The 21,546-nt window shown below is 46.9% G+C and overlaps 1 protein-coding gene across 11 annotated transcripts in view; it reads right to left on the reverse strand.

Moving 5' to 3' along the window:
- ARHGEF2 (Rho/Rac guanine nucleotide exchange factor 2) overlaps window positions 1-21,546 on the reverse strand; it is a 121,938-nt gene that overhangs the window by 51,823 nt on the left and 48,569 nt on the right. Inside the window, exon 1 of one of the 11 annotated variants that reach the window (XM_080984437.1) lies at window positions 3,364-3,386. The exons of 9 other annotated variants lie outside the window; for them this stretch is intronic. Coding sequence is in view for 1 of the 2 variants with exons in the window: in XM_080984436.1 (XP_080840562.1) it covers window positions 185-247 (63 nt within the window). In the remaining variant the exon portion in view is untranslated. Of the gene's footprint in view, window positions 1-184; window positions 517-3,363; window positions 3,387-21,546 lie in introns of those variants that run through there. One more of the 11 variants, XM_080984436.1, reaches the window with a different exon arrangement.

Genomic DNA, 21,546 nt, shown 5'->3' on the forward strand with positions numbered 1-21,546 from the left:
CCCACCCCACCCCATCATGCCACAATAGTCCAGCTGCTCTCAAAGGCACCCCTGAACCTTCACTCCTCTTTCCAGAAGGTCACCCAACACATCCAGTCCCCCACCAGACACACAGACGCTAGACAAGGCAATGTGAAATGTCCCTCCATCACCCCCAAACTTCAAGAGCTGAGCAGGGACAAACCTTCAAGGCGATCTCCTTCGCACGATCACTTCTCGATCTGGCCAACGACTCTATCCGAGACATAATCCAAACAACCCCCCAATCAATCCCCGACTGGGTCTCCCGTTAGGTGAATTGCTGGGGGCGTTTTGGGCATGAAAAGCAAAGGGGGTTGGGGTGGGGAATCAGAACCAAAAAAGGACCAGCACAAGGGATGAATGGATGGATGAGGCTCTCTCCGGAGGACAAAAAGGAGGAGAGAGGCAGGCAGACGGACCAACGCTTCAGGCTTGCTCAGCTCGGCACATCCAACTCAGAGCAGGAAGTTAACTGGCTACGCTCGCTCAAAACTGTACTCTGTCTGGGCTGTTCAAACTGCATCGCTCCTCCTCTCTCTTGAAAGAGGAGATGGAGGGGGAGGAGGGGACACTCGCTGGTGGCTTGGAACAAACAAGAGAGATGTGAGCACCACAGCCAGCAGCTCTGATCCTGAAGAACAGCAGCCTGCAGCGGCAGGAGGGTCCTCAGAGGTCTGTGGCACAGAGCTGGGTGGTCCCCGTGTCCAGGACCGTGTGATGCGCTCAGGTTTTCAAACCCTTTTGCCCAGGATGCTCACCACCTCTGGAGCCACACGTGGATCACTCAAGTGGCACAGACCCTGCAAGTGTTCTGACTCCTTGCCCTCCGGAGACGGGGAGAGAGATGGACCTCCTCCCAAGAATCTCAAGCATTGGGGTGATCTGGACACAATGCCTCATGTCAGTCAGCCGTGTGAAAGGGTTGAAAGTAGCAACTGGAGAGGTCGCGCCTATTCCCAGTGGGGTGCTACAAGGTTTTTCCACACACCTGTCACAGGCACATAATAGCCACAATAGGGTAACAATTTAGCAATCAAGCAATTAAGAATGCAAGAAGAGCCTGGCTGCCAGATAAGGCTAAAGGATCATCTAGTCCAGCATCCTGTTGTCACAGTGGCCAGCCAAGATATCCCTGTGGGAAGCCCACAAACAGGATCTGAGCACAACAGCTTGTGATTCCCCGGCAAGCAACCTACAGAAAAGCATACTGCCACTGACAGTGGAGGGAGCATATAGCCATCATGGCTAGTAGCCTTGCACATTTTGAATTTATCTTTGCACCTTTTAAGCTGGCCAGGTTGGTGGTCATTGCTTCATCCTATGATATCAGAGCACAATCCTATACACATCTACTCAGCCTTCTGTCCCTGCTCCTACCAGCGATCGGAACTCACCAGGCACTAGGTGCATTTTGCACCTGGCTATTGGTCACTTGTGACCTGTGAGCCAGGTGGCACCTGACATCTCCACCATCTGGCTAGCTGGCACATGGCAGTGCTTTTTTGCTGCCATGCTAGGATGTGAGTCACCTGGCTCCCACCATAGCACTTCAGCAAAAGAGCAGTCTTCTGCTGCGAGCCAGCTGATTAACATAGCAGCGCAGCAGCAGAAAAGTTTTTCACTGAAGTGTGTGGTATGATTTCATTTTGAAACTGGCATAGCTGAGACCCAGCCCTACCGCGGAACTGAACCTAAATGTTTAGCAGTATTTCTTCTCTCTTGTCCTGTTCAGTTCTGATCCAGACATTAACTTGAAATGATTTAACAACTGGCTCAGTTACTTTGAACTTATTCAGCTACGTATTGTGCAGAAAGATGCCACCAACTTTTATTCTTGCGGAGTAACTCTGGTGGGAGTGAATATAATGTTGAATATTTAACTAGAGACCTATTTAAAACACGGTGATGGATCCAAAGGACACTGCTTCTTCCTCCATGTCACTCCCCTGAACAGGATTTGCTGAAGCCTGAGAACTTGCAGTTGGAAGGGGAAATTGTAGAAGGCCACATAATTGCTTAGGTGCATGCCTGGGAATCATTGGATCTTGACTGCTTTCACACACTAATGCCACATCCTGTGTAGAAATCTATCAGTTATATTTTATCTGCACAATCAGAATGAATTTCAGGAACCAAAGGGCTTTTTCTGTGCCACCTGCGCAGGAGCGGTGAGCGTTATTGTTATTTGTTGTAGCTTGTCTTCACTTACCCCACCACACTGTCCTGCTCATAGTTGTGAAGAATATTCTTACATTATGAATGGTTAATGTCACCATTAAGAAAAATAGGTAGGAATGGGCCAATATATATGTGGACTGTCCCTGGATCAAGTGACTTTTCTTCTTTAAGTTCTCAAAGTTCTTAATCTAGCTCAAGGCAGAGGCTGACTTTGCCACTTCAGGGGTGTGTAGGTGTGTGTCCAGCTGAGCACCCCACGTCTGAAAGAGGAAACATTCCTTCATTTAGGTTTGGGGTGGTCTTTTCCCCTTCTGTGGCCCTAGCCATATTCCACCTTGGAGCACAACTGAGAGTGACCTTCAAAGGGGGAGAGAGAGAAGCTGGGGCACTCCATGTTAGGCGAAGGGCTGCAGCTCAGTACTAGAGCATCTGCCTTGAATGCCAAAGGTCCCAAGATCAGTCCCCAGAATCTCCAGATACGGCTGTGAGAAAACCCTTCTTCAAATGCCAGTTGTCTACCTGCCAGTTGTAGGCAATACTGAGCTAGATGGGCCAATGGTCTGGCTCATTATAATGCAGCTTTCCATGAGAAAGAGACCGGTCTCTGACCCAAGGAGCTTGCAGTTTATAAGTGGACCTCAGGGGAGGCAACAAGATGGATGCAAGGCCTTTGACTGACCTATTTGTGCAAAAGATTGATTGCCACAGTTAAAGGTAACAAACCCAGATTTTCATGTTAATTTTTATTCAGAGCTGCTTGCCGTTTCACAAATTATTTCCCCACCTGACCCCACCCCCATCCCGTGTTAATCATCCCCCTCTGAACTGCTCAACACATTTTTTCAGGAGCAAAATGCCTGGCTGTTTTGGGGGGCTTCATCTGAGCTAGGCCTCAATCCCAGAACATAGTTTCAGGGAAAACAGTCCTAGAACACGTGAAGTGACACAAGAGTGCCTCCAATACGAGCCGAGTGTGCCATTCTCCCCACCCCTCCCGGCCATCTGAGATTAGGGGTCAAACTGCAGGCAGACGACAACATCATAAACTTTCAGAAATTCATCTCTTTCCCTCCCCTTCTTCCCAATCTTTTTTCTGAGTCTCCTCCACTCTCAAGCCCCCACTTGGCCTCACTGTGTTGGGGAGGGGTTAGGACAACAACTTACTCAATAATGGTTGGGGCACAAAGCCTCTTGACTAGCTTTTCAGCTGCTGGAGTAAAGGACTGGCTCTTCTCTGCCTGCAACACCAACTGGACATCTAGCTTTGACTGACCCGGTAGGACGAAAACAAAATGACTCTCTGGCTGAGGCTGCAGAGCCCACCCCTGCCTCAGGGCATTTGACTGCGACTCACAAGGGGGGAATTTCCTTTTCCTTGACCTTCCGGGCTATTCATTAACTGAGGTCGACTGGGTCCCAGCAGCAGCTTCAGCAAAGCTTCCAAACCCTGCATTTTGTTAGGTCACCCTGTCTCTCTCTCACACCCACACACACAACAAGCATGTGCACAGGATTGTTTCAAATTATGTTCCTACAAGGAGCTCAAGGGGCATCCATGGCTCTCCCTCTCCTCATTTTAGCCTCAGAAACCCTGTAGGGCATGGTAGGCTGAGAGAGAGAGAGAGAGAGAGAGAGAGAGAGAGAGAGAGAGAGAGACTGATCCAAGGTGGGATAGAAAAAGGTGGGATATAAATGCAATAAATTAACAACAACAACAACAACAACAAATCCTAGTGATAAAATTGACCCTTGGGTGTGGGATAGGGTGTTAAGTTCATTGGAGCACAAAAAGGCATATACTGTACTTTTGGTGGACTCAATATTAATGGGGTGGGGGGGAGAACTCAGTTCACCACCTTGAGCTCCTTGAAAAAAAGGTGAGATATAAAGGCAATAACAAGCAAACAGCACTCCCTCTTTAGAGGTAAAGCTGTGAGCAAGAGTTTTACCACTTCCTCGATTTTACAAACTGTCAAAGAACTGCCATGGGTCAGCTTTTGCATGTGACTGGCCGGCAACCCACTATGGAGAGATCAGGGCCTGGGCCTACAAACCAGCAGGGTCTGCGGTCTCACAACCCACCCCCCACCCAAGACTTTGCTGGCCCAGAACACATCTGTCAAGCTGGTCATGGGCCATCATAAATGCTTGGCTGGTCACATGTTGTTCCACCCTTGCCATATGTCTCAGGGCAGCAGCTCTGATACAAACAGCCTCCAGATCCACACCACACGTTTAAAGCACATGCTTCCCCCAAAAGAATCCTGGAAGCTGTAGTTTGTTAAGGGTGTTGGGAACTGTAGCTCTGTGGGTGGGGAAACCACCATTCCCAGGATTCTCTGGGCGAAAGCATGTGATTTAAGTGTGCATTGGGTGTGGTGGTGTGAGACAGTGCTACATCGGTTCATCCTTGCCCTGTTTTTCTAGCGAGCAAGAGTCCCTGGAGCCCAGCACTTATGTGGCTCCCCCCCCCATCTCAAAAAAATGTCCATTGCCCATCTTTTTCTTCTGAGTGATATAAAACTGAAATCTCCCATGCCAAGTTTAAATGTTGCTTCTCAAGTTGCATAGTTGGAGAAAACAGGTACCCTGCATTACTGAGCTGTTTAAAAAAATATAAATCCTGGCCAGAGATCAACTTGAGGATGGTTTGGTGCTTTCTAAAAAAAGGTCCAAGCTCTGTGTCATTCTTTCCAACTAAAGTTGGCAAGAAGGTCCATTCGAGGAAGAATAAAAACTCAACTCCCATGTCACCCCCACCCCACCCCCTTTCCGTTCCCACCCTCAGGGATTTGGTGTTCCCTCTCACCAAATAAGAAAAGCATAGCCTTCAACATCCAGAATTTTAAGAGGGACAAGCTAACACCAGCCTTATGCAGATAACTATATTTATCCCGGGGAACATTACGGTGGAGGAGAACACCCACAGTCATTCTGTTAGGTCTCAAGAGACCAGAGATGGAATCTTCGGCTGACATCAAGCCTCTTAAAAGACAATGCAGAGCAATCTGCAGGTAGTCAGTTGCGGGATTGGCTTCGTAGTCAGTCTTGGAACATACAGCGCAACAACAAGAGCACTTTGGAGCAGCTGCAAAGTGCTTCTATAGCTCACCACCAATTATGCACACTCAACGTATCTAGGATGAGGTGGAGCATTGCTCTGCTGCAGATCGGAATTCTGCCCGCAAAACTCATTTCCATGCCTGGGCTCAGCTCTGCAATATTATAAGCATGTGCAGAGTGCCTGTCCCTCCCCAGTTCCTTGATATGGGATTAAGGGAGCAGGGCTTCCAGATCAGAGTATCAGTGTTGGGCCCTCAAACTGAACATTTTAGAAATGAATAATCCACCCAGTTCTGCGAACGAGCAAAGCTCAAGAAGTCACAAAGTGTGGTGCTTCTGGAAAGGCCACAAGCAGGACATGAAGGCACAGGATGCTCATAGGTGTCCTGTTTCAAAAGATGCAGGCTCCGTGTTGCTGTCATGACTGGTTGCAGTTGCTAGAGCCAACTTCCTCCATGGACGTGTCAAAAGGTCTTCTGAAGACAGAAAGCGGCTTTTGCCACAACTTGCAGCAGTGTATTCCTAGCATGAGGTATGCACTGTGTGAAGTATTTCCTTTAATCTGTGCTGTATTTACTGCCCCTTAGTTCCTTTGGTGGACCCTGAGTTCTAGTATTATAGGACAGGGATTCCCTCCCTCAATCTACTTCCCCTACACTACATATAATGAGTTGGAAAACTTTTTCAGCTCAAGGAGAGCTGCGTTCCCTCATGGGCAAACTTCCAGAGGCTGCATGCCAGTGGAGGGCAGGGCTAGAGGCAGAAGCAGTCCAGTCCATGAATGTGATTCTGTATAGAAGGCAACATTCCAGCCACCCAAAAGCCAGAGGTTTCAACACACCTGCACATCTATGTGTCCCCAGTTTCCACCCAGGCAAGGATGGGTTCCTCCAGATGGCCTGTTATGTACTGAGCACATTCATCCTGATTTGCTTGCACAAAGCTTATCTGGAGGTTAGACTATTTACAGTCTTTATTGAGCATTTATTCTGATTTGTTTGTGCATTTATCCTAATTCACTTGTGGGCGGCGGAAGTAAACATCTTCCCATTCACCCTTCGTTTATCCCACACTTTCCAGAGCATTTCCCTGTCACTTTCCAAACTGCAAAAGCTTGAATCTTTTTTTTTAAAAAAGTGGGCTTGCTGTGCAAGGGGCAAAAGAGAGATCCATTGTGATTGCACAAACCTAAACTCATGGGATGCACTCGACACCCTCTGCCAAGTCTGAAGGCACCAGAGAGGGCATCATCACAGCCAGGCAAAGGCACCTGAGGGCATGGAACAGGGACAGTGAGAGTCCTGAGGGCCAGAGACAGATGCCTGGAGGGCCACATGTGGCCAATAGGCAGGAAGTTCCTCATGCTTGATGTGTAAGTTTATAAACCTACCCAGTGATTGTCTGCACACCACCTCTCTTCACAAGAGGAGCTTGAACCCAGTTTTACGTTTTGGGTATCTAAAAAATGATGTCCGAACTGACATTGAAATACACATGCACGCTAGTATTAAAATTCTCATCCTCTTCCATCCTTTTCTGGTATGGAGGAAAACCTGGACATTGACCGTCTTGCTGTTAACCAGACGGTTGGTGGTTCAAGCCCATCCAGGGACGACTGTGGGCCGAATTCCTGCATTGCAAGGGGTTGGACTAGAGGGCCCAAGTTATACAATTCTTTGAAAACCATCAGTGTACATCTATAGAACTTCATCCATTTGCAGGAAGGAGCACATTCTTCAGACTACTCACATTCAAAAGCAACATGTTTAGAAACTGCTATTCCCATTTATATGCCTGTTGTCTTTGTTTTCTTGGCAGGGATACTGGAGTGGCTTGCCGGTTCCTGCTCCAGGTGGATCACGTTTGGTCAAAACTCTCCACTATGACCTGTCCATCTTGGGTGGCCCTGCACGGCATAGCTCATAGCTTCTCTGAGTTATTCAAGCCCCTTCGCCACAGCAAAAGGTCCATATAGTTAAAGCTATGGTTTTCCCAGTAGTGATGTATAGAAGTGAGACCTGGACCATAAAGAAGGCTGATTGCCAAAGAATTGATGCTTTTGAATTATGGTGCTGGAGGAGACTCTTGAGAGTCCCATAGACTGCAAGAAGAACAAACCTATCAATTCTTAAGGAAATCAGCCCTGAGTGCTCACTGGAAGGACAGATCCTGAAGCTGAGGCTCCAATATTTTGGCCACCTCATGAGAAGAGAAGACTCCCTGGAAAAGACCCTGATGTTGGGAAAGATGGAGGGCACAAGGAGAAGGGGACAACAGAGGACAAGATGGTTGGACAGTGTTCTCGAAGCTACCAGCATGAGTTTGACCAAACTGTGGGAGGCAGTGGAAGACAGGAGTGTCTGGTGTGCTCTGGTCCATGGGGGTCACAAAGAGTCAGCCAGATTAAACGACTAAACAACAACAACATCATTCCTATTTAAAATGCACTACTCCTAGGTTCCCACATGTTGTTAACTGCATTTGCACATATCCCAAATGACAAAAATTGTAAAGCCCTAGATGTGTTTGTTTGAGGGCTCCGTCTACATTTATTGCAGCACAACTGCTGCTGCTTCCCTCCCCATCTCCTGATTATTTAGCTCTTCTCCTCTTTATTCCCCTCCCGGCCTGCCTGTCAAATGAAGAGTAGAAGCTGCTGCCTTTCAGCCATTCCTTTTTTTTTTTAATTATCTTTTGCTTCCTGGCTTAAGTGGAACCAGCAGTGGTGCAAGCAATTAATCCCAAAGAGCATTAACAGCGGGGCCTGGCTGCCTTGATTGAAACTCATCGCCCAGCCCTTACACATCCTCAGACTTTGCCCCACCACAATGGCTCCATGGGCCACCTCTCCAGGATTCATTAATATGAGTAATTAAAGAAAGAGCCTTCCCCTGGGGGGGGGGGGTGGAGCAGGAAAAGGAAATTGCGGGGGGGGGGGTTAAGCAGAATAGGGAATCCCCTAACACTGATCTCTGAACCCTACTTTCGATACCAGGGAATAGTCTTTAAAATTAATTATAGAGGAGAAAGCACCTCCATTTGAATCCATTGGTTTGGGTCCTAGCCTCCGGAGCAGAAGAAAACAGGCTTCCTCCATCTTTCTTGTGACAGCCCTAAACCCCAACTGATTATTCTCCGCGATGAATTATTCTTCTCTATGGCTAACAAAACCAGAATAAAATTATGCAAAAATAAATACCATGGAAAGGTGCTTGATTTGCACAATGTACCAAAGACACAGGGTTCAAATATCCTTAAGCATGTACTTTGGGCACAACTGAATTCTGATGGATCTTCTCACTGAGAAGCAGACACAGCCATTTCTCTGTATGACAAAGGCCCTCAAAAATCAGCTCTGTGTCCATTAAGTGCTTGAAATGTAGGAAATAAAACATGAAGGAGCAGTAAGTGGGTCCTAAGGCAAAAGGGGAACCATCAGCTGGTGCACAGCCAATCTTCAGAAGGAGAATGGAAGCGCCACCAATCTAAGAGAGGGGTGGGAGGCTATGGTATATTTCTGTCCAAAAGAGAATGAAAAACTACAAAGAGACAAGGAGGGAGTCTTTCCCTGAGGCCTAAAAAGCATCTGAGAAACATAAAACGAATTAGAGGCAAAGGAATTCGACACACAATAAATTCACTCAGCTCAACAGGACGTGCAAAAGGCAGGAAACTACAATGAAGGACAATGGAAAACGGGTTAGACAAAAGGTGCAGTGTCCTCCCTTTGGAATGTGGGGCCGGCTTTTCGCAGGGGAGTTGAGAGCAAACAAAATGCTTTTCTCCCCCAGCTAGGTGTGCAAGGAGAGGTGGCAGCTGTTGCAGAGATATAATAATTTCCCAAACTTGTTTTATGTTCAGCCACGATGGCAGCAAGAGGGCACATTGTAAAGGGGCAACTCAACCCAATGGAAAAAGTGCCAAAGGGCAATTCTGTAGCGACCAATGTGACGTTTGGAAGCTTCTTTACATAATCACTGGTGTTTTAGGTAATATTATCTAAATTCCAATTAAGATTAAAATATTTGTGCGTTAACTGGACTGGCTTGATCTTCCCTACAAAAATATTCAAGAAGTATGCTGCTTTCTTTTTATTGTGTTTTAAAAGATGCGACCAATGTAACAGTTTCACAACTGGGGTGTAAATGCAATCAATACATAAATAAGGCAAATGTTTTATCTAAAAGTATGAATCAAAAATAATTTCATCATACTAATGTTTCATGGGCAAGTGTCAAATTTATGGTAATCTTTATTTGAAAGTGTGGGGGAAAGGTTTTTCTGCAAATTACCTGTGGTCAGCATAACCACTCTGAGGTTTTTATTTTATAATAATAATAAAAAGTGGTGTATAAATTATATGAAATAAAATAAAATTAGGAAATAACATGGCCAATGTAACCTGTGTTAATTAATGGATAAAAAGGTAAAGGTAAAGGACCATGTGGGAAGTTGTAATGTCCAGGGTAATTTAAACTTAGCTGTGGCAAAACCCTCATGATTTGTTTCTTTTCAAGCCAATGTTTTCAGGGAAGACAAACATTACAGAAGTCCCCTTATTAAGAAGAGGATATTGCATCACCTGGCCAACCAATTTTCTTTTCAATTTCCCTGTCTCAAACTCAACAACAACAAAATTGCCAACCGACACTTCAGCGGCTGTTTCTGCTTCCGCTCTTTCTTTCAGGACAGCCACATTATCCACAAGGACATTGTTCTCTGTGTTTGTGGTGTTTTATTTTAAATTATGTTGAAAATTCATCTACATGTTTCGCTGGGTTTTCAAGTTCCCTGAGGTAAGGCAAGAAGAGGCCTTCAGCTCCTGAGGTGAATTTTTATATCTCTAGCTCGGGAGTGGATCATAGAATCATAGAGTTGGAAGAGACCACAAGGGCCATCGAGTCCAACCCCCTGCCAAGCAGGAAACACCATCAGAGCGCTTCTGACATATGGTTGTCAAGCCTCTGCTTAAAGACCTCCAAAGAAGGAGACTCCACCACACTCCTTGGCAGCAAATTCCACTGTTGAACAGCTCTTACTGTCAGGAAGTTCTTCCTAATGTTTAGGTGGAATCTTCTTTCTTGTAGTTTGGATCCATTGCTCCGTGTCCGCTTCTCTGGAGCAGCAGAAAAAAACCTTTCTCCCTCCTCTATGTGACATCCTTTTATATATTTGAACATGGCTATCATATCACCCCTTAACCTCCTCTTCTCCAGCCGTTCCTCATAAGGCATCATTTCCAGGCCTTTGACCATTTTGGTTGCCCTCCTCTGGACACGTTCCAGTTTGTCAGTGTCCTTCTTGAACTGTGGTGCCCAGAACTGGACACAGTACTCCAGGTGAGGTCTGACCAGAGCAGAATACAGTGGCACTATTACTTCCCTTGATCTAGATGCTATACTCCTATTGATGCAGCCCAGAATTGCATTGGCTTTTTTAGCTGCCGCGTCACACTGTTGGCTCATGTCAAGTTTGTGGTCAACCAAGACTCCTAGATCCTTTTCACATGTACTGCTCTCAAGCCAGGTGTCACCCATCTTGTATTTGTGCCTCTCATTTTTTTTGCCCAAGTGCAATACTTTACATTTCTCCCTGTTAAAATTCATCTTGTTTTTGCCCAGTTCTCTAATCTGTCAAGGTCATTTTGAAGTGTGATCCTGTTCTCTGGGGTGTTAGCCACCCCTCCCAGTTTGGTGTCATCTGCAGATTTGATCAGGATGCCCTTGAATCCATCATCCAAGTCGTTGATAAAGATGTTGAATAAGACCAGGCCCAAGACAGAACCCTGTGGCACCCCACTAGTCACTCTTCTCCAGGATGAAGAGGAACCATTGCTGAGCACGCTTTGGGTTCGGTCAGTCAGCCAGTTACAAATCCACTGAGTGGTAGCATAGTCAAGACCGCATTTTACCAGCTTCTTTACAAGAATATCATGGGGCACCTTGTCAAATGCCTTGCTGAAATCAAGGTAGGCTACATCCACTGCGTTCCCTTCATCTACCAGGCTTGTAATTCTGTCAAAAAATGAGATCAGGTTAGTCTGACATGACTTATTTTTCAGAAATCCATGCTGACTATTGGTGATCACAGCATTCCTTTCTAGGTGCTCACAGACTGTTTGCTTAATGATCTGCTCCAGAATCTTCCCTGGTATTGATGTCAGACTGACTGGGCGGTAATTATTTGGGTCCTCTCTTTTTCCCTTTTTGAAAATAGGGACAACATTTGCCCTCCTCCAGTCTGCCGGGACTTCGCCTGTTCTCCAGGAATTCTCAAAGATGACTGCCAGTGGTTCTGAGATCACATCTGCCAGTTCTTTTAATACTTTTGGATGCAGTTCATCTGGCCCTGGAGACTTGAATACATCTAAACTAGCCAAGTATTCTTGTACTATCTCCTTAGTTATTCTGGGCTGTGTTTCCTCTGCTGAATCATTTGCTCCAAATTCTTCAGGTCGGCATTGTTTTCTTTATCGGAGAAGACTGAGGCAAAGAAGGCATTGAGGAGTTCAGCCCTTTCTGTGTCCCCTGTTTGCATTTCACCATCTTCTCCTCTGAGTGACCCCACTGTTTCTTTGTTCTTCCTTTTGCTACGAACATACCCATAAAAGCCTTTTTTGTTGCTTTTAACCTCTCTAGCAAGCCTGAGTTCATTCTGTGCTTTAGCTTTTCTGACTGTGTCTACACGTGCTGGCTATTTGTTTGAATTCCTCTTTGGTGGTTTCCCCCCTTTTCCATTTTTTGTACACATCCTTTTTTAATCTTAACTAAGTTAAAAGTTCTTTAGATAGCCACCCTGGCTTCTTTAGGCACCTTCCATGTTTCCGTCTCATTGGTATTGCCTGAAGTTGTGCTTTTACTATCTCCCTCTTAACAAACTCCCAGCCATCATGAACTCCCTTTCCTTTTAGTATTACTGTCCATGGGATCTCACCCAGCACTTCCCTAAGTTTTATGAAGTCGGCTTTCTTAAAGTCAAGAAATTGAGTCCTAGTATGCTTGGCTGCTCCTTTCTGTTGTATAGTAAACTTCAGAAGAGCATGATCACTCGCGCCTAATGATCCTTCCACTTCTACCCCACTAACCAGGTCATCAACATTGGTTAGGACCAGATCTAAAATGGCTGTTCCTCTTGTTGCTTCTCCCACTTTCTGGACAATGAAGTTGTCTGCAAGGCCAGTGAGGAATCTGTTTGACCTTATGCTCTTGGCTGAGTTTGACATCCAACAAATATCCGGGTAATTGAAGTCCCCCATTACTACTATCTCCCTTCCTTTTGCATCCTCCGTTTGGCTTGGGGATCTATAGTAAACACCCAGAGAAAAAACACCCAGAGAAAACACCCAGTGTCGTACAGGCACTGGGTAGTAAACACCCAGAGAAAAAGTAAACACCCAGAGAAAAAACACCCAGAGAAAACACCCAGTGCCGTACAGGTCACCCAGTGAGCTACATGGACAAGTGAGCATTCGAACTCTGGTCTCTCCATAGTCCTAGTCCGACAGTCTAACTCCTACTGGCTCTCTTCCTCTGGGTCAGCCATCCCCTTCCCGTTTCCTTCACCGGCTGCCTTCCCCTGGCCCCAGAACTGTTCTGCCTCAGACCCTGCCAAGGCCAAAAGCCCCAATTGGCAAACTCCCTGTCTCACTATCTCAGGCCAGCAAAAGTGCAGCTGTTGACTCTTTGCACATTCTGCAGCTGTTGAAGGCACAGGAGCTGTGCCAGAAGCAAAGTGTGGCAATGCCAAGGCCGAAAAGATTGCCTTCTGAGACAAGCCTACCCTCTCGGACTGGAGAACAGAGCCTGTTATGTTGACCAAGACCAGGACCAGGACCAGGACCAGGACCAGAGAAGGCTCCCATCCGTAAAGCAGCCTATTCTGTGCCTATTTACTTGAAAGTTTGATTGGGGTACCTGCAAATGACCAGTTTATTGAGCCCCTTCATCCAGATTTGCCTTCATGGAGGTTATATCATAGAACTGTAATGCTGTGAACATTCATCCCAGTATGGTTGCAGGCTGTTGAATCATTCCTTCCTCCCACAATTTTCAATCCATTTCTCAGTCTCTTTCCAAACTGTAATAATCCATATGTATTCCTTTTAGAGGAGGGTTTGTTGCACCTTGGGTGCAAGATGGCATTAACCCACTTTAACTGTGTAAAGCTAAATTTACGCTATGCAAAATAGTGACTAGTCTGGAGGCGCCCAATGTTGGGTTTGGCTGCCGTAAAGCACCTAGGGATTTGTACAAAAGGTGGCATAATAAAAAATATTTCAAATCAATAAGCGAAGTAAAAGCCCACTAAGCTGAACGGTGCTTCTTTCCATTAAGTTAAGTGTGCATGACAAACAGCTTCAAAAGTGGCACCCAAGGGAAAAGTCTATTGGATGCAGTTTCTCATATCGCTGTAGAAGTGTGATAGGAAAAGCTGCACGTGGCTGAATTCTTACTTCTGAACCATTTTCTGTGCATTGCAGGGGATTGCTCTAGATGACCCTTGGGGTCTCTTCTAACTCTACAACTCTATGATTCTATGAAACATCTACAATCAACACCATGTTTAAATGGGGTAACTGCTCTTATGCATAACAGCATTGGAACAATGTTCCCCAACCACAGATGCACAGAAACACGTCTGCTCCCCACTTTACATTGGGCCTTAAAAGTTTTGGGAGCTCTCTGAAGGTTTGCATCTTATAACTCCATGCAGTTCGCAGAAGGGGGAAGAGACTGAGGGAAAGATCATTTGTCTTCCGCCTTCTGTGGGAACTGGCTCCCTGCTTGCTGCAGCCTCCACGCCCACCCAGCTGTTGCTTCAACGGCTGAAATTACAATCTGGCTGGAAAAACCAGGAGAAAGGAGGGAAGGAACTAATCCCCTTGATTCCTCCTAACAGGTGCTCCATAGCAGCAGCATTAGTGATGGAAGGGGATCCCCACCCCCCACTCCAGCCGCCCTGTTCTTCCACTGGCCCCCTAGAGGCCAACTTGCTTGAATAACCAACGGCTAGTTGGTGCTAATAGCTTAGCATGCAGGTCAGTGCCAGGTTAAATCCTCTTCAAAGAATGCTGCATCTGCAGTTACCAGGCAAAAAGCACCTGGGGTTTGGCTCAGGCCTGTTTGGAGCATGGACAGACCAACACCTGCAACCAGAGCTCAGCCCCAGGTCCTGTTTTGGACACAGTCCTGTAGTTAACTACTCGTGTGGTTGCCATTGGCGATCTGGAATTTCACACAGGCGAGTCCTTTGCTAGTCCATTTGATTTCCATGCTGGCCAAGGAAGGAGGGAGAGGCTTTGTTTCCTATTAGATCAGGCCAAAGGTCCAATTGGCCAGCACCCTGTTCCCAACAGTGACTGGTCAGATGCTTCTGTGAGTGCCAGTGAGAGCCAGTGTGGTGTAGTGGTTAAGAGTGACGGACTCGTAATCTGGTGAACCGGGTTCGCTTCCCCGCTCCTCCACCTGCAGCTGCTGGGTGACCTTGGGCCAGTCACACTTCCCTGAAGTCTCTCAGCCCCACTCACCTCACAGAGTGTTTGTTGTGGGGGAGGAAGGGAAAGGAGAATGTTAGCTGCTTTGAGACTCCTTCAGGTAGTGATAAAGCGGGATATCAAATCCAAACTCTTTCTTTCTTTCTTTCTTTCTTTCTTTCTTTCTTTCTTTCTTGGCAACCCACAAGCAGGGCATGACAGAGAGGGCAGCTTTCCAGTTTGTCCTCAGCAGCTGACACTCAGAGGTGGACTGCCTTTGGCCATGGAGGTTTCACTGAGCCAGTTGCTGAGGACAGACTTATGCCCCCCCCATCAGTGGCTATTCCCCCATCCCACCCCCATCCAGACATCTCCCACAGCTGGTCTGTCACATTAGTGCTGTCCCACCCTGCTGCTATTTATAACAACCTACAGTAAGCCAGCCCACTTTGCAAGAGGAAACTGATCCCAATCGAACCACCCCAAACTTCCCCTTCAGCCTCACTGGGGACTTTTTTTTTTTGCCAGCATGAGACTTCCTCCCTGCTTCTGTGGCTGAGAAAGCAAAGCTGGGGACTCCCCACCCCCTCATCAGTAGCCTTATCAGGCCCCAGCCTCACACAGGGGCTCTTCCTGGGATGGGCAGGCCCACTGGAACAACAAATAGACGATGGGGTGTTTTCTGGCATGCAGGATGGAAGCTACAAGAGGGTCTGGTGAGGGGGGCACTGCAGGGTGGAAGCCCTGAGACTCCAAAGAAATGCAAGTTATTGCCAAAGCAGCAGAAGCCCAAAAGGCTCAAGGCATGGAGCCCTTTGCCAGTTCTTTCTGCAGAAGTCTCAAGGCAAAGGGCTGATGTAGGCATGACGTCTAATGTGGAAAACACCGCTCAACCAAAGCAGCCGTATGGGCTGCTGAAACATGAAAGTGGTCCTCGTAACCCCCTCATGGCTGCCACTAATTCACAGGAGGGGTGTGCAGCAGATTTGGGTGAACCCCAAATCTCAAAGCAAAAGTTGGGTGCTTAAAAGGGACTTTTGGCTTTGCAGAGGGGAAGCCAGTTCAGTACAAGGAGGCACGAGTTAAAGTGCTTTATGGCACCTCAGCAATCCGGGCATAAGTTTACAGACTTCTATCATGTCACATGTTACTCGCCTTTTCTCTAACCAGAAAGTCCCAAATGCTGCAACCTTTCCTCCCAGGGGAGTTGCTCCATCCCCTTGGTTGTTTTGGTTGCCTTTTTCTGAACTTTTCCCAGTACTACAGTAACCTTTTTGAAGCAAGGCAACTGGAACTATGCACATCCCCTCTCTGCTGGCTGAACCTGAGGTTGGGATACCAACGTGCCCCTGATGTTTTGGCCATGGGTGGGTGTTCCTGGCTCCACACGTTGCCACACATTTCATGGGTGTTCCACCCAGTGAGTCCCCACAAACAACATGCCACGCAGCAGTGCTCCATCCAAACAGCAAGGCCTCGGGAACAAAGGTGGTTCCCTCGAGGAAAGCCACCTGCGGCTCAGGTGGCAAACAAGAAACAACCATGTGTGTGTGAGTCACAGGCCGAAGACTGCAAGGCCCCAAAGGTAAGGTGGAAGCACACAGGTGTAGAAAATGCTTTTGCCACTGGCTTGCTGAGCTGAGCCTTAAACCAAGGTGCCTCTCCACCCTGCCAAAAATCAGGCCTTTCTCTGTAGACTAACCCTGGGAAACCTTGGGTCTTTCCTAATAAAAAATGCTCTCCCTGGCCTGGGGAAGATTCTGCTTCCCCTCAGCTGGGACAGACAGGATGTGTGAATGGAAACCCACAGTGTTGCAGCCCAAACACATGGTCTGCCCCAGCAGTGCTGAATTTATTAACTCATTTTATTTCATGAAATTAATACACCCCTTGACTGCAAATAACCATACAAACCTCAAAGTGGTTTACAAAAAGATAGAAGAGTAAAATCAAGGAAAGGTTACATCAATAGCTTAGAACATACAAAAGGTTAAAATACTAAAAGAGATTAAAATTCGCATCAACTTCCTAACCCTCTCTTCAGAGAACCACCGACTCTTTTGAGGGGAATGGGTGAGGGGGAAAGTAAGACCCCTGCGCTGAGAGCATGCTTCCCTTTGCTTTACCCCACATGACCAGACCCAGTTCTGCCTGCTTATGAGGACGGGAGGCAGAGCAGCCCCAGGAAGCAGTAGGCGTCAGTAAGGCAAAGGTATTTCTGAAGGACTGAGTCAGAACTACGCCAGAACGTCTGCCTCACAGTGGGGAGGTCTTGTGACGTGAGGGTGGAAAACACACTAAAGCTCAACCTACCCACGGCACCTAGCACCTTCCCTGACACTTAAAATAGAAGAACAGAGGGAAAAGTGCCACCAGCGTGAATAAAATAATAATTGCGGGAGGGGGGGAGCATAGTAAAAGGCTCAGTGGTTTGATGATGGTGGCTGGATGTGGAAGGGCAGAAGAACTGGAAGTCGGAATCCCCTCTTAGCAATGAAGCATAATGAGAGCCAGAGCGTCAGGCTAGGACTTAGGAGTCCAGCGTTTGAAAACCTGTGATTTAACGCTGAATTGGGTTCCCCGCAGATTACCATTTAGCGCTAAAGAGTGGATTTCCCAGGGGAAAGTTGCAGGACAAAGGCAAAACCATGCCTAGAAAGCATGGGACAAGCACAGAAAACCACTCCGGCCTGTGCTTTCTAGGCAGGGGACAAGCGGAAGTGTGGACAAGCCCTGTCACGAAGCTCCCTGGGTGACCTTAGACTACTCACTGCTTCTCAACCTAACCTACCTCACAGGGTTGTTGTGGGGATTATATGAAAACTAGGACCTGACAGGCCAGGGTTTGAATCCCCACTCAGCCATGAAGCTCACTGGACCAGTCACTGCCTCTCGGCCTAACCTACCTCACGGTGGAAACACTATCATGCATTTGTGTTGGGGTGGGGAGGAGATTATTGGAACCCTCCCCACGTGCTCCGAGGTCCTCTCCCCATGGCTCGGGCTCCCCTCTTCCACCCCTTTGCCATCCAAGATATAGGTATGGTGATTTTTGTCTTCACTAGAAGGCCCTGTAAATCCCTGGCACCAGGCATGTCAGCTGAACCTTGAAGCTTGCCCCAAAGTGTTAGGCAAGCTGGATGCTAAGTTTATATTTTATTTTACATTATTACACTATGCTTATCTCTCTCTCGCTCCTCCTTCCTTAATCATTGCTTTTCTAAAATAAACTCTTTATCATCCAGAATACTGGAGGTTGGCTGGCTTTTTTAGGCCACGACCGCCTTATCTCCCAGACACCAGGCGCTGAAACTACAAGCTACAAGCTTTCTGCAGAGACTCAGGCTGACTCTTGCATCCAGCAGAGACTAGAGGAAGTCGGCTGGCAAGTTTCCCAATTCCCAGGATAAAAGCCGGGAGGATCCCCGCTGCCCTATAGCTTGGAGGCTTATAAGCAGTATTGCCCAAAGGTTAGAGAGGTAGGGGGGTGTTATACAGGGTGGATATACCCAGAGGACGCCACAGCAGGTGGTCCCCTGCTACTCCCATAAGAACTTAAGAGCAGCCTGCTGGATCAGGCCAATGTCTCATCTAGCCCAGCATTCTGTTCTCACAGTGGTCAACCAAATGCCTGTCCCTTCCCCATGGTTTCCAGAAACTGGTATTCAGAAGCATTTCTGCCTCTGACTGTGGAGGCAGAGCACAGCCATCATGGCAAGTAGCCATTGATAGTCTCTCCCCTCCAGGTCACATAGAGCTTTATATGTCAAAACCAGCACTTTGGATTGGGCCCAGGGGTGGATCAGAAGCCAGTAAGGTGGTGTGGAAGATCCATCCCTGCTTAAAGACACCCTCAGGGACAGTTTATACTTTCAAGGGAATCAAGTGGGTAAACGTTTTCTTGGGCTGAATCGCTTCAACACTGCAGGTGGGAGAAATTATGCGTCCATAAAGAGCCAAGTCAGAGCAAAGAAGCCAGCCTAGTCTCCCTTGGCATACTGTTTCTCCATGTGCAGGGAAAGGGAAGCCTTCAAAGCACAGCCACCCTAAAGGGCTACAGTCAAGTACTGTAACTGCTTGTTTCCCCAGTGACACCATTTAAATCAGCAGGACGTATTACAAACCAGTCACAGATCTCTCTCTCTCCCCCTCCCTACACACAAAACTGTTGGGATTGCTCATGTGGCCATAAGTTCCAGAAGATGCATGCAGACTTATTTCCTTTTGCCTGGCTCGAACCTACTGCAAATCAGCTTAACTGGGTGACTATCATCATATGAGGGAAACAGCTGTAACTGTCTCCACACTGTCCATCACCCTGCAAACCTCTGCAAATGATTTCACAGGCCAGTTGGAGTGGATCTACTATGAAACTATTGAAGCTTAAGCTTCAGGCCCCTAATCCTGGAGGGGACCCTAGAAGTGACTTTAAGTCCACTTTGCTTAAAAATGTTGGGTCTAATAGACCCAATTTGAGTTGCACGACTCAAATTGATTATTATTTTTGTTGTTGTATATATTTCAACAATCCCAAAGTTTGAGAGTCAGTAGCACAGATGCTCTAAGGGTGGAAAAACCCCATTGAAGAAGATAAGTCACTAACCAGACCTTGTTGCAAAGGGACCCCCCTGACAGTTCAAGCTTCAGGGTCCCCAAAATGTAGGTCCACCACTGAGGTCAGCGCAGGGGAAAACTGGAGGAAGAGAGAGGCAGTGTGGTGTAGTGGTTAGAATGCCGGACTAGGACCAAGGATATCCCTGCTTGCCCATCAGGAAACTGAGTGAGTGAAGTTCGCTGGTCTGACCTGCCTCACAGGGTTGTTGTGAGAATAAAATGAGGAGGGGGAGAACCATGGGTGCTACCTTGAGCTCCTTGGAGGAAAAGGTGGGATATAAATAAAATAAATGAATAGTAAATAAATAATAAAACTCTTAGATTCAGCTGTAAACCGAGCTAAACACCATTTCAGAAGTCTTCTCCTTCCGAAAGCGTCACCTTCTCTATTCTTGTCATCACAGCTCCTGCTTGCAGGAACAGCCTGACGTTCTAAAATGGGAACGCTGTGGAATAATTTGCCTTTAATGAGTCGCAAGTATTAACTTTGTTCCAAGCAGGTCAGACAGTATATATCTTTAAGAAAAGGAAAGGGGAAAAACGGGCCACATTGTTGAGACCAGTCATGTGAGACCTCAAGTAACATGGCGGGGAGAGGGAGGAAGTTTGAGAACAGCCATAAAAGGGAAATTTGCCTCTCACCCCCTCTGCCTGGGATTATTAATTCTGCAATGCTGCCCCAGGACATAGTGGTAACCTGGGGGAGAAAATCTAAATGGCACCCCTTCTTTCCCATAACGAACAAGGGGTGTGATCTACTGGGAAGTCCTTCTGCAAAAGTCCTATGGAAATGAATGTGGGAGAATATACCCCTGGACTGTGCCCACCTGAGATAATGTGCTTGTTTCCTGCTATGCTGCTCTTAAGGCTGCCCAGCAACTTGTGACCTCACTAGACTCCATGCTCAGAACAAGGACTGCCCCTGTATGGCCACATTCACAGCCTACATTTAAAGCACTATGATACCGCTGTAAAGGATTCTGGGAGCTGTTGTTTGTTAAGGGTGCTGAGAGTTGTTAGGACACCCTTCCTATTCCCAAGAGCTAGAAATTCTCAGAGTTCCCTGTGAAGAGAGATTGATTACTGAACCACTCTGAAAATTATAGCACTGGGAGAGGAATAGGCAAGCCTGGGGCTGATGGGAAATGTAGTCCAAAATGACTGGAGGACATCAGGGTTGGCAAAGGCTGGGCTACATGCTCAGTTGTGCACCAATCCATCCTTTGACTCCAAGAACAACCAGCATCTGAAACCAGTTAGTGGCTTAACTGGGTTCTCTTAACAGCGGCTCCATTCAAAGACAAGTGAACCCTGTGGATGGAGTGCTGTTCGCCAAAGGCAAATCTTGGATCCGATGCACTGAACAAAAAGTAAAATAAGAACTACCAACACCACCATATTAAGAGCCAAGACAAAGCTTAATCAGGCTTAATTGTGTCTTCTAAAAGTAACTGAAGCTGAAATATGCTGGATAGAAAAATGCAAAAACAAGTTGCTCAGAGTTAACTGATAGGCTATTTGCATGCGGTGGAATTGCAGGGAGGACAGATGGGCCAATGAGAGGCAAAGTCAAGTGCTGGATTTGATCCCAGGATGCCGCAGGAAACGCTTCTCCTTGGCAGGAGCTGAAGGTATTAATTTTTCAAAGCCCTGGGCAACTTAGGTCCAAGGTACCTCGAGGTCTGCCTGGACCCTTATATCCCATCTCGATCACTGAGATCATCTGCAGGAGCATCGCTGGTTATTCCCAGAGTTGACGAGACCCATTTGACAGTAACAAGGAACTAAGTATTTAGTGTCATTTGTCCCCAGGGGTGTTCCTGTTCCATGTGGAATGATGGAATGGAGATTTAGCAGGCAACTTCTGCGTCAACTTCTAAACACCTGCTGAAAACTTTTCTATTCCATCAGGTTTATGCAGGAAATTAAGAACACATATTTCCATAATAGCTGATTTTCCATTTTAATTTTTTTAATATAGTTTTCATTGTGCTGTTTTTAACGTGTAATTGTTGTAAGCCACTCAGATTTTTTCTCTCTCTTAAGAATAGAGGTATATACACATTTTTGTAAATAAAATAAATCAAGTGATGTGACGGATGCAATGTGTCTGAACTGCTCAACACAGGGATCAGCCTGCTTTCTTGCAGACAAGGCTGGCTTTACCGTTAGGCTAAAGTGAGGCAGCCGCTTCAGCT

The sequence above is a fragment of the Podarcis pityusensis genome (genome assembly GCF_964106645.2).
Source record: "Podarcis pityusensis genome assembly, chromosome: 16".
In the NCBI taxonomy this organism is placed as follows: Eukaryota; Metazoa; Chordata; class Lepidosauria; order Squamata; family Lacertidae; genus Podarcis; species Podarcis pityusensis.